The sequence below is a fragment of the Culex quinquefasciatus genome, chromosome 3 (assembly GCF_015732765.1).
Source record: "Culex quinquefasciatus strain JHB chromosome 3, VPISU_Cqui_1.0_pri_paternal, whole genome shotgun sequence".
Classification (NCBI taxonomy): domain Eukaryota; kingdom Metazoa; phylum Arthropoda; class Insecta; order Diptera; family Culicidae; genus Culex; species Culex quinquefasciatus.
The window spans coordinates 46852411-46866071 of NC_051863.1; the positions used below are offsets into that span (position 1 = coordinate 46852411).

Consider the following 13661-nt stretch of genomic DNA (forward strand, 5'->3'; position numbering starts at 1 on the left):
AACGTAACGCATCGCGTAAAAAGAGGTGTCACTGTATTTGAAAAAATATGAGGTTGATCAAAACACAGCTTTTTTTTGAATTTAAGATAAACAAATTTATGACAACATCTCGAAAAGCAACGACTCGTACATGGAACCGTTGTTTTCAGCTGATTTTTCCCCTTTTTTATTTTTGAGTCAAGCTTTACAGAATTGTAAAATCATCTAGTAATCTTGTTCCATTTAAAATTTTGTAATTTAGAACACATTTGTTTGTGCTTCCTGATACTTTATTTTGTTCATGTTTCTTACTAAAATATAAAAATACAACTTTTTTGAGTCCATTAATTTTTGCTTTGGATTTTTTTGTAAAAACCAAGTAATAAATTAGGATGATACACAATCCCTTTTTAACAACAGCTATTGTCCAATATTCAATAATTTGCTTATATTTTCGATTATTTTTAAACTTGAAAAATTTTGATACAACTTTGGCGAATATCAGCGAAATAATTAGATCGTAACGTCCAAACAAAAAAACGGCACTTTTATTTTTTTAATTGTTGTTTTCGTGGGGAATCATTGTATGGATAGTCAAATATCACGAAATTATATCAAAATCTCTTGTTTGTTATCTTGTATCAGAGCTTTATGTCAAACAATCGTTTTTCAAAAGCTTGGGAATACTAGAAAATAAAACGTTCATTGCACTTTCTTCACTTTAAAAAGTAAATACAGTCCTTCACTTTGTAGAACGATTAACATTCCAACGCTCAAGGCTCCAAAAAAGTTGAAACGGTAACTCCAACTCGCTGGTTCTCGGGCATAACTCACTTAATCAAGACGATTCTTGTAAAAAAAATCGCCTGAAATTCCGCGGACAAATCCCTGGAAGCAAGAATCGTCCCAATTGATTGAGTTATGCCCGAGAACCAGCGAGTTGAAGTAACCGTGCCAGTTTTTTTGGGAGGCTTGGGCGTCCGTGTGAGTTAGACATGCGTTGGGCGTTCCAGTGTTAAGTAAAAAATAATCCAAGATTTTTTCTTCACATATCACTCACGTAAACACCAGATCCAGAATTTCCCCAATCATGCCATTATGGCGCAACGGGGTCTCCGCCGTCTGGCAGACCGTCTTCAGCAAACATTCCCGACCATCACCACCCCACGACTTGATCATCCGCTCCAGCAACTGGTACAAATCCTTCCGGCTACTATCCACGTAATCCGCGCTCAACACACGCTCCTTGAAGAAGTTCTCCGCGTGCGGCCATATGATCTTCGCCGGAATCGCGTAGTTGGCCTGCACGTTAATCGCCAAATTCACACTCCGAACCACTTTGTGGGCCCACCGGACCGGTGCCACCGAGCTGAAGACGATCTTGCACACTCCACCGTTCGGGATCATCGTTAGCCAACGTTTCTGACGCAGGTGAATCGCCTCATCTTCGTCCCCGTTTCCAACATCCCCGAGGCAGGTTTGGTTCTGACTACACGCGGCTGTGTTCAGAACTAGCGCGGCCAGCACGATCAACAGGTAGCACTCACTTCGGATGATCATGGTTGTATGACGGAGTTTGACAAAGTTTGGGTGAGTTCGATCTTCCGGCGGAGTTTTTATCACTTTCGAATGCATTCGACCGAATCGATCCCACGATGTTGACGTTCAGTTTGTGCGTCATAATTAAGCAGGAATTGTTTTAAGCATTAACATCCTCACTCGAATCGAACAATTTTCTATCCAAAGCTGACTTCCGAAATTAACCTTCCGTGAAATATCTCAGAGGTACTGCCCGGGTGCCAACGATCTTTTGTGGATATAATTTGTTTGGTTTGGTTTTCACCAAGTTGTGAATCAAATGTGGAGCCCAAATAGATGTTCAGCGTCACTTCAGGGAATCACTAGTGTTGCAGATGATCCAATTTCTCTTTGTTAGCACCTCTACCGTGTACTTTTTCACCTTTATATTTTCGCAGGTAATGCTTGCAATTTTTTTGGTGTTACTGTTTGGTTCTAGCTGTGAAAAAATAAAGCAATAAATAAACCGCCGGAACTTTTGGAACATAATATTACGTCATTTTTAGATAAATCTTGAGTACTGATTCGCTAAACAGATTGAAAAATTAAAATTGCTCCGAAAAAACAGAGGGATTTTTCTTTCAAAAACCTTCAACATTTTAGAGGAAATAGATGTCTAATCAACTGATAACAACTTTAATTGAATTTTCCAGCGTTTGAAATTATGTTTAGCATGTCTGAGATCGATCAAACATATTTTCAATTTTTGTAAAATTCCAATGTACCAGCACCGCAAAAAGTTTTTTTCGGCGATAATAAAATCGCTTCAATACACTTCAAAGCACTTTTTTCATTCAAATGTTGAGACCATGGCTTGTTATTTCAATTTTTATAATTTTTTGTCCTCTCCTCCCCTTTACTCCTCTTGAATTTGACCAGAGTCGAGGGACATAAACTCAAAAAATATGGAACATAAAATAAGCGTACACGGAGAAAAAAGAGTTCCCAAAATCGTGAACAAGAGTTCACGAAAATGGGAACTTCGAACAAAGTGTTCAAATCCCATGGTACGATTTTGAAAAACGTGCCATGAAATTTGAACACTTTGTTCGTGGTTCCCATTTTTATGAACGCTTGTTCACGATTTTGGAAACTCTTTTTTCTCCGTGTATGTAAAGAGAAATTCTGATATTCACTTCCTATTAGAAGCGCCTTTAAGAAAACTTAATTGAAAGTCAATGTATTGATAAGCCAACGCTAGGTGATGCTCCCCTAATCTCATAATTATTTAGCATGATCGATCAGGCTGAGTTGAAGTAATCACCATGATCACTGCTCGAATTCATTACCGCAAATGTTGCATGCAACAAACTTGCGTGCAACATGTCACGCAACTACTTTTTAAATTAAATATATGTACCTTTATTGAATTTTCTTATAATAATTACACTTCTTTAACATGCTAAGTGGCATCGGCATGGCTAAATGCTCTTCATCTTTGTTGTAATTTTCGTTTTATTATTAACTGATCACATTTATTTTATTTACTTCAAATGATTGTGCTGCCGACTGAGCCATCTTCGCATTTTATAAACGAGCGGCTAAAGCATCAACTTGTTCAGGTCGTGGCTCAGGCAGTGGGCTAGCGAAGTAGGGGGAGAGGGGGTTATTTGCAACCCCGGTGCAAAATGCACCCCCTCTTTTTCTCAGTATTTGGAAGAATTGTCCGGGAAAAAAATCATAGAAATTGGAAGCTTATTATTACTCAACCATGCAAAAAAAGCATTTATTGTTATTGTAAGTGTTGATGTATACATTTTTTTGCCATAATCTTCATTATTCTGTAGATAGTTGAGTCCAGAAACATAAAAAAATGCATTTTTAATCAAATTTTCTACAAAAAGCAAAGTCGAGGCAAAATGCACCGCTGTGAAGCTCCTTGGTAAAAACTAGTGGTGACTAGTGAAAACTGCTTTTACCCGGTGCATTTTGCTTCGTTGTTGTAGTGCATTTTGCCCCAATGTTGCGGTGCATATTGCCCCGCGTGGTTGTTTGAAATGAATCAGAAATGTTTTTAGAAATTCGATATTTTCGAACAATTTTGAGGTTTTTTAGACTTTTTTCACATGGATGACGAAGAATAATACACCATATTATTTTTTTAAGTCACCTTTTTTTAAACGATTCTCGATTTACGCAACTTTTTTTAAGTCATGACTTAAAATGAGAATGTCTATGACTTAAATTGAGAATATGACTTAAATTAAGAACCTTTGGGATTTCTTAATTTGTCATAGATTTTTCAAAATGTATCAGTTGTATTTTGTTTAGTTATGTTATTAAAACATTTTAGCATGGTTATGGAACACCTGGGATGTTCTAGTCCATCCGAAACTTCCGGAAATTTTGTGCAACAGGCTTACCAAAGAATCAAGTCGAAATTTCCAAATTTTGACAACGAATCCTACCCAGACTACTTCAGTGAGTGTGGTAAGCTACAGTACATTGTTCTAACAACTTATTGGGATGATCTGGGTCATCCAAGAACTCCCTGGGGTTATGATCTGTGGGTCTACCGCCGTAACAAGCAATAGGTCGACGGTTTTTGACCCCGGAACATATCCGCATAGCTTCAGTGAGTATGGTAGACTACTTTTCTGATGTGTTGGGATGATCTGGGTCATCCAAGAACTCCCTGGGGTTATGATCTGTGGGTCTACCGCCGTAACAAGCCAGAGGTCGACGGTTTTTGACCCCGGAACATGTCCGCGTAGCTTCACTGAATATGGTAGACTACTTTTCTGATGTGTTGGGATATTCTGGGTCATCCAAGGACTCCCTGGAGTTAAGATCTGTGGGTCTACCGTCGTAACAAGCCAGAGGTAGATCTTAACTCCAGGGAGTCCTTGGATGACCCAAGACATCCCAACTCATCAGAAAAGTAGTCTACCATACTCAGTGAAGCTATGCGGACATGTTCCGAGGTCAAAAACCGTCGACCTCTGGCTTGTTACGGCGGTAGACCCACAGATCCTAACTCCAGGGAGTCCTTGGATGACCCAGAATATCCCAAAACATCAGAAAAGTAGTCTACCATACTCAGTGAAGCTATGCGGACATGTTCCGAGGTCAAAAACCGTCGACCTCTGGCTTTTTACGGCGGTAGACCCACAGATCTTAACTCCTGGGAGTCCTTGGATGACCCAGAATATCCCAAACATCAGAAAAGTAGTCTACCATACTCAGTGAAGCTATGCGGACATGTTCCGAGGTCAAAAACCGTCGACCTCTGGCTTGTTACGGCGGTAGACCCACAGATCTTAACTCCAGGGAGTCCTTGGATGACCCAGATCATCCCAATAAGTTGTTAGAACAATGTACTGTAGCTTACCACACTCACTGAAGTAGTCTGAGTAGGATTCGTTGTCAAAATTTGGAAGTTTCGACTTGATTCTTTGGTAAGCCTGTTGCACACAATTTCCGGAAGTTCCGGATGGACTAGAACATCCCAGGTGTTCCAAAACCATGCTAAAATGTTTTAATAACATAATTAAACAAAATACAACTGATACATTTTGAAAAATCTATGACAAATTAAGAAATCCCAAAGATTCTTAATTTAAGTCATATTCTCAATTTAAGTCATGGACATTCTTTTTTAAACGATTCTCGATTTAAACACCCCCATTTCGTTGTGTAAATCAAGAATATGGTGTAGTTGGTTTATAACATCGAACAAAATTCTTCTACAGTAATGCTGTAATGGTTGAGAAATCACATTGCCCCTATGAGAGCGATGGAAAGAGAACACAATATAACTATTTTTAGTTCGGGTAGTTTTGAAGTCAATGTTTGGCAGAATTACATTGGACATATGATTTACATTAAATAGGAATTTAGAGAAAGCCCAACACGGGTAGAAATTCATCAGATTTGAGTTTCCATGTCCAACGTTTCCATTAGATTCATCACACTAAAAAAATATTAATTCAAAATTTTCAAATTCAAAACCAGACGTAAAAATTCATCATGTAATCGAAAATCAAACGTGATATTATGTTCAGTTTGATGCTGAACAACCAAATTCACCGTCACAAAATAGAGAATAAATTTGTATCTGATAAAATGTAACATTAAATCATTTTCAACTGAACATTACATCTAAGATGATGCACATCTGGAGCGTGTTTTGTCGTGTAAAATTCTGTGCGATGATTTAATTTTACATTAGAATACCCCAATTATACGCTGATTTGCTGTCTTTCCACTTCACAGTGCAGCGTGGTGCTGCCAACGTCAGACATTTTAGAGATTTAAGAAAATTGGTTGGAGTCGCGAATAAGTTTTTTCGGTAGATGTTTTGAGAAATGTTCAACTTTTTCATTTCGATTGAGCTGAAAAGCGTTATTAAATTAATTGCTTAGGTAGGTTTAAGAGGAGAGTGCATGGCCCGGGAGCGCTTTTTTGTTCATCATGGTAGTGCTGCCAGTAAATCAAGTTCGATTTTGAAAATTCAAATTAACTTTTAATTTTTTTTATGACAATTGATCTTAAATTTTGTGAAAAGTCTATGTTGATTGTTTTTTTTTCTATGTTGATCACTTTCATGAGCAGGTGGCCAATCCGGAACCGGTTCCGTCGGATTCCGTGAACCCGGGTGCGGTCATTTCGTGTATTGGTTCGAACCTCATCATGTTACATATCAAATGCCTTGAAATTTTGTAAGGAATTATTGTTGATCATTGTCATGACCAAGTGGCCACTTTTCTACTCCGGAATGGTCCTTCGAGCCGGATCATTTTATGTTAACGCACATAAGAGCGTCTGTTGCTTGGTTCGTGGCATAATCGGATCTGGACAGAGCTGAAACTCGCGGGTTAGATAGTGCACAGAAATTGTAATCAAAACTTTATTGCTCTCGGTTTCTATAATTAAACAAGAAAACTTTAACTTTCAACATCTTGAGCTGTATTTCAGAACAGGACGGTTCTGTTCTGTCTGATCTGTTCTGTACTGTGTCTCGCGGAGCAATGGCCACTTCTAGAGAAGATTCTTGTGACCAAAGCTGGTAGTTCTAGCGGGAAATTCTATAACAATGCCAAGAACTCATTTGAAGATGCTTAGAGTTATTCTGTAGTACTAGATCTAACTGAACTGATAGAAATCTACAATCTGAACCTTTTGCATGCGCAAACACACTAAAATATTTACTCTCTTAGTAAGTACATTTTTCGCATGACCCCTGAAGAGTATCTGGGCCGCATTTACAAAATGGATTCAGTGGCTATTGTGTAACTTAATGTTAACATGTTAAAAAATGTTAGCATTCCATAAGCCGCCTTCCCTGAGGTTTCTTGATAAGGTTCAGCTTGTGACAATACACTACCTTCCCTTAACCAAGCAATCGAATCCAGAAGGGGAAAGATCATCAGTTGTGTTAGTCCGAGCCGGGATTTGAACGCATATCTACCACTTACGAGGTGGAAATTTTAGCATTATCAAGACGATTTTATTGACCATAAAAGAGATGATATGCCAACATTAGCTTCTGTTACCCTCATTTTATAAAGATTCAGCTTGATCGTTCAGTCTGAGTTGAAGCCGTGATCACCGTGTTCACTGCTCGAATCCTTAACCAGCAAATGTTGCATGCAACAAACTTGCGTGCAACATTTTACGCAACTGCTTGATCTGTAAATCGTGCTTGTTTGAGTCAAACTTTACACTGAAAGAAACCAGCATAGTAATCTCATGTGATTTTTCACGTGAGAGTCTCAAAAAATCAACACGATAAATTCACGTGCTTTTCCCATGGCTCTCACATGTTTCACATTTTAAATGGATGTGAAAATAATTTAAAACCAGCTGATCGTTAGCAAGAAAACTTCCACTCTTTTTTCGCATGAATTTCACTACAGGTTCAAATGAATTTCACATCGATTGGCCCCATTGGACTTTTCCTTTGATTTCGAAGTGAAAGTCACGTTACAATGAAATGCTTTGGTTTTAGAATGTGTTTGGCGAAAAATTCTTCATTAGTAAGATGGCCACGGACGATGGTGGTTCAAAATTTGCGTTCGGTATTTAAAATTTTATTCAGGAAACAAATTTCCTGAGTTAGTTTAAATATTGTGGTTTAAACTTGAGCTTTAACGCTGGTGGTAAGAAAAAAGAAAGGAAACAGTTAGGTTTTTCGAAATTAATGCAAGTTAAACTTTTTTTTGCAGAAGAGCAAATTCCGGCTAGCGGTCATCTTTGGAATCTGCTCCTGATATGGAGCTACAAGGTTGCAAGTGGAGCTGGATTACGATGGTGTCATACGGATCGACCACAAGTGGCGCAAGTTTTGGCCATACATTGTCATCGAGGCGCTCAAATATTATGCCCTGCTGGACCGGTGAACCGCTACGGTCAAGTAGTTTCCAGAGGGCTCAAGCTGACCGAGCAAAAATGATCCAAGACGATCAAGTACTTCTCGATCCGCCAGCAGGCTGATCCGTTGCCCGTCCTTGATGTTCATTTGGAATCTAGAGAAGCTCCGCTTTCAACCTTTTAATCGGGCCTAACGTTTAATTTCTTCCGTGGTTTGATATCAGTGAAGCGAAATGTGTTCTGTTATGTGATACAAATATTTAAAAAATTAAAATTGGTAATAAAAGTTGTGTTTAAATGAATTCGTGAAATAATTTTATTTAAAGAAATTTCCTTTTATTTTTAAGACACCTAAAAACCCCTACAAAACCATTTGTTTTCCACTAAAAAATCATATCAAATTTATGAGAAAATCTTTCCAAATTCATATGCGTCGTCACATGAAGCTAACGTGTTTTTCATTTGAATTTACCATTTGGTGCTATGGAAATTTTGTATGTGATTTACACACGACATTCACATGCGAAGTCGAATGGGGTGGATTCATGTGCAAAACATGTGATGTTACTATGTGCCTTTCTTTCAGTGTAGGCGATTCCGATTCGAAGTTGTAGGGGTGCGCATGAAATTGCTTTTAAAACTCATTATTAATTATAAACATTAAACGGATTACCAGGCGAAACTCGTACCAAATTTCATTACCACGGTAACCTGATTATAAAATCACCGTCCCAAACAGCTTCGTTTTTCCATCGCTCGATACTGTTAATGGCTGCCGGGAAAGTTAATTTTCCCTCCGGTTATTAACTTTCGCGCTGCAGGATCGTTGCATCGCCACTTTATCGTCGTCCTTCCTGCTCAATTTTCGCTTGTGATGCGTTAAATTCAAGATTGTTGGACGTAAACAATCGATTTTTAGGCTTTGCATAATTTTCATACACTTTTTTGTGGATTAAGCGTTAAATTTCGTGAACAGGAATAATAAGTTTTAATTAATATAAATAGATTCACATCCACTTGTCTCTGTTTCAGAACTGGGGCAAAGGCAAAGTTAACCTTAGCCAGGTTTTATAACTATTTATAAGCCGGATGAAAAAAAATAATAATCAGATTAAAATTTTGCTGGTGTTACAGATGCTTAAGCGATGCATTTTACTTTATACTTTTTAAGTGTTAAGTGTCTGGAAAATTGATTGATCTTGTAATAGTGTGAATTTGTTCCAGTTACAGTCAAGTGCAGGATGTCATTTTTTTCAATTTGCTGATACTTATGGTTCAAAGATTCATAAAAACAATTTTTAATTCCAGATTTAATGCCTCCATTTCAGATAGTAAAGCGACATCCAGTTCCAGAACTAAACTTGTCACTGTTGTAGTTTCTTTAGTAGCGTGTAATACGAAAAAGATGCCTTGAGAACCTGGAATAATTAAAGAAATCTTCAAATTATATTACATCAAGTTTATTAATTCCGAGACATACCATGTAATACGTTTCAAAGTCCAGATCGTACAGTTTCATGGCCGTCAACCTAACGGGGTGGAACGAATTGATCAGGATGAGCTGAGTTCTCTTGCGAAACGCTGCTCCACACTCGTACCAGGGACTCATCATGAGTGCGTCACCAACCTTCATGCTCTTGATTGGAAAAGTTTAATAAAATTTGATATTCAATTTGGAAATTGACAACTTACTTGAACCTTCATCGTTTGTCCCAGGTAGCAAAGCAAAAACAGTTCCGTCATGGTGAGCATCAGATATTCGCAAATGTTCATAAGCTTCATCAGGGTCAGGTTATCTTGCTGGAAACGACAAATCAAAGTTATTTTTAACATCGTTTGAAAAATTCTAAATTCTCACCGAAGTCGTCATGTAAACCAGAAGACAAAGTTGAACAACAATCTGTCCCAATTTCATCATGATAAACGGGTGGTAACACTCTTCCATTTTATGGCAAAATTTGATCAACATCGAATGATGCTCGATGCAGTCATCCAGCGCGGTGGCCAACTCATTGGACAGCTTTGGCAAATAGTTGTGCTTCTGAGGTAGCTGAGCAATTTGTTTGGTTTTTGTTCTCGGAGCATCTGGGAGGTTTTCTTCATGAACTTCATTAAAGTAGTACAGGTTAGGTCTACGTGCGGACGATTTGTACATTATTTGAGCGGTTGTGAGCTTCAACTTGTAGCCACCACTGTTGATCATGGCGGTGTTGTAGACATTGGCTAGACTGCAGAACAGAATATCAAACTGGCCACAAACCATAAAGATGTGCATCATCAACAGCGATCCAGCTAGGCCGAACACCATCCCAACCTGGTACTGACCCATGACCTGCCCGAGGAATGCCAGCTCGTACAGTGGAGAGCGGTGAACGTCAAACGGGTACCAGATCTGGAACGGTAGAATCTTCTCCCTCTGAAGAATCGGGTAAACTGCCCAATGCATCGTTCCAAACATACAGCCAATCATCCACATCTTGAACAATTTGAACACAAACTGCCTGGTAGGTTCAAACTTGATGTACGTAATCCCAGCGGCTGACCGCTTCCTGAACAGTAGCATCGCCATCTTAATCAACTCCACGTTCTTCTCGTAATACAGCTGACAGTACAAACTAACCGGTACCATCACGCAGTAGATAAACGTCGTCACCAAAATCAAGAACAAGTCCTGGAAGCTGTCCAACCTGTCAAGGATGGTTTTCACGTGCAGAACCAAGATGTGCAGATTGATGAACAGCCAAAGCAAGTAGTACAGCACGTTCAGCACGGTTGATAAATGATAGCGACCTCGAAGCCATCCCGGCAGATGGCGGTCGTAGTCGTAGGGCCACAGTGCCACGGATTGCATCAGCCGTGTCACAATCTTCAGCTCAGGACTGCGCGTCGGAAGTTTATCCATGCCTAACCAAGAGAAACCGTACAACTGTAATCCCCCGAAGGAATAACCCTTTCTTTTATCAAACCCACGCGCCCGCGGTGAATCCGTTTAATCTCCCGATCTGGGGACTGACATAATTGTGGCACAATTAAGCCTCATTATCATCCTGACGGTCGAGGATGACACGAGGTAAATATTTGATAAGGGTGTCCGACCAAAATGTTCCATTCTAAAATATTCACACCGAATTTCTTTAAGGTTGGCAGCCAGATGTAACCGTTTAAAAATGACGCATTTTACTCGAATTCCGTGCGAGCTTTATGGGCACGCAGCAGATGGCACACAAATTACGACGGGCAGATACACGTAATCCCATGCGCGTAATGTCACCGCGTGAGCAGTGTGAAGATACATTGAAGGAAAGCCAAAACCACGCTGAATCGTGGAAGGTTAGTGTGCAGTGAAATTTACTGCTTTTAGCTTGGTTCTGTTTTTGTAACGAACTTTGGCCTGTGAGCGAAAAAAGGCAATAAAAAGACATTAGTGTCATGGTATGTCAAAGTTTCGGTCTTCGGATAGTCGAGTCTTGACTGTTTACTTGCCAGATGTCTGGACAAAATGAACAAATCCCTAGGAAACTAATTGAAAATTGAAAAAAAAATAAGAGGAACTATGGAAATAAACAAAAATGTCTCCTTTGATGGAAAATAGTATAATTGATTAAGAATCATTTCGAAGACTTGCATTTAGTTTTAAGAAAGCATTTCACGAACAATCGGCACCTTTTTTGTTTTGATAAATCTAGATTACTTTTTCAAAACAATTAATGCGCCTTGGGTTTCCTATGTACATAACTGCCCATGATCGCATAAATGTCCCATATGCATTTTCATCACTTTTGAGTTAATGATGCAGTTTGGTTGAAAATCGTGTGCTCTTTCAGAAGAGCCTATAACATCCAGTACTTTGTTCTAGAAATCAGGAGGAAACCCAGTTTTTTGTGAAAACATAACACGTAACCTTATGTGTGGGGCAAACTTCAAATGCGTTTTTCTCAGCTTGCTGTTTTTGCATATGGGACATTTATGCGAACATGGGCAGATAAGACCTTTTGAAAAAGTAAGCGAGAATAAGACCAATGCTGATTTAAAAAAATGTATTGTTCTTTAATTTTTGTGTTACCTTAAGAAGAAAAAATAGTCAGCACAACTTCCAAAAAAAATAAAATAACCAGCTGCACGGATACAACTCATGATTAGTAATCAAAATTGGACCGCGAATTGCGAAAACTTCAAGAGAAATTTCTTGATGGATCTAACCCTAAGATTTTCCAGTATGCTTTAATTGGACTGGCTCCGTCTGAGTAACATTAGATTGGATTGGATTGGATTGGATTGGATTGGATTGGATTGGATTGGATTGGATTGGATTGGATTGGATTGGATTGGATTGGATTGGATTGGATTGGATTGGATTGGATTGGATTGGATTGGATTGGATTGGATTGGATTGGATTGGATTGGATTGGATTGGATTGGATTGGATTGGATTGGATTGGATTGGATTGGATTGGATTGGATTGGATTGGATTGGATTGGATTGGATTGGATTGGATTGGATTGGATTGGATTGGATTGGATTGGATTGGATTGGATTGGATTGGATTGGATTGGATTGGATTGGATTGGATTGGATTGGATTGGATTGGATTGGATTGGATTGGATTGGATTGGATTGGATTGGATTGGATTGGATTGGATTGGATTGGATTGGATTGGATTGGATTGGATTGGATTGGATTGGATTGGATTGGATTGGATTGGATTGGATTGGATTGGATTGGATTGGATTGGATTGGATTGGATTGGATTGGATTGGATTGGATTGGATTGGATTGGATTGGATTGGATTGGATTGGATTGGATTGGATTGGATTGGATTGGATTGGATTGGATTGGATTGGATTGGATTGGATTGGATTGGATTAGTTATTGAAATGCAACAATTAAAGTAAATATTTTCCATTCAAATGCATCGATTTTTGTTTACAAAACCAAAATTTAAGTTAGTTTTTAATGTTTCAAATATCAAACATTACTTATAACATTTTTTTCAATGAAATTTAAGAATGAATCAAACATTTCAATAAAAAAAGTGAGGCTTCTTAAAAAAATAATGTTATTTTTAAAACCTGTACAAAGTTATGAAAGCCATTCCACATTGAAAAATAAAAAAAAATATTTAAGAACGTTTTTACCACTTCTCTTTCCTTCAATTTTATTTTTAATTTTATTTTAATTATATGAAATAAAAGTACAGAGAAGTGGTAGAAAACGTTCTTAAAATTATTATTTTTATTTATAAAAAACATTCAGACACAATATTTATATCTTCTCATCATTTTTTTGGTTCCTGATTTTTAAGGGGTGGGGGGTGGGGGAGGGGGTAACAAATGCTTGAATCAAAACTCACGTTTGTTTTATAAGAAATTGATGTACAATCATCCCACATATTCGGAACGGTTTCCAGATCGGCCAATGTTCAAAAAATCATAGCAAATCTAGAATTGAACTTAATGATTTGCTTTTACCTTCATTTGAAAGCTTTTCTTGCGATCTTTCGAATGCTGTATCGAACATCTGCAATTTTTAACTTTTACATGAAGTTTTTGAAGAATTACTTTGACCCTTGAAATCCACAAATTTGAAACACTTTTTTCTTACGAATGTAAACAAACTTTGGATCTCTCCAGGAGTACATATTTATTACCAAATAATGACTTCACACACTGAAACCAATAAAGCTCAAGCTTAGTGATGTTTTATACATGGTTTGATAACTTTTTTGTGAAAATGTCAGTTAAATTCAGGTGTTCCACAATTGGAGGCACAAAAACATCCCACAATTATGA

At 38.1% G+C, this 13661-nt stretch overlaps 2 protein-coding genes across 2 annotated transcripts; both read right to left on the reverse strand.

Annotated features, from left to right (window-relative positions):
* Positions 1-955: 955 nt before the first annotated feature.
* Positions 956-2024, reverse strand: LOC6042053. Its single transcript, XM_038264539.1, has one exon. The coding sequence runs from the start codon at positions 1612-1614 to the stop codon at positions 1036-1038; it is 579 nt and encodes a 192-aa protein (XP_038120467.1). The 5' UTR covers positions 1615-2024; the 3' UTR covers positions 956-1035.
* A 7160-nt stretch (positions 2025-9184) lies between these two features.
* LOC6042051 (putative odorant receptor 85e) lies at positions 9185-11013 on the reverse strand. The gene is made up of 4 exons (XM_038264540.1): positions 9728-11013; positions 9562-9669; positions 9350-9505; positions 9185-9287 (listed from the first exon to the last, which is right to left on the reverse strand). The coding sequence occupies exons 1-4, from the start codon at positions 10769-10771 to the stop codon at positions 9234-9236; spliced, it is 1362 nt and encodes a 453-aa protein (XP_038120468.1). The 5' UTR covers positions 10772-11013; the 3' UTR covers positions 9185-9233.
* Positions 11014-13661: the final 2648 nt, after the last annotated feature.

Bases quoted from the DNA above. Each gene is read 5' to 3' on its own strand.
- LOC6042053 (XM_038264539.1), bottom strand. From the start codon at position 1,614: ATGCATTCGAAAGTGATAAAAACTCCGCCGGAAGATCGAACTCACCCA.
- LOC6042051 (XM_038264540.1), bottom strand. From the start codon at position 10,771: ATGGATAAACTTCCGACGCGCAGTCCTGAGCTGAAGATTGTGACACGG. The intron at 9,506-9,561 runs GTAAGTTGTCAA...TTTCCAATCAAG, and splicing joins GACAAACGATGAAGGTTCAA to AGCATGAAGGTTGGTGACGC. The intron at 9,288-9,349 runs GTATGTCTCGGA...TAATTATTCCAG, and splicing joins ACTTTGAAACGTATTACATG to GTTCTCAAGGCATCTTTTTC.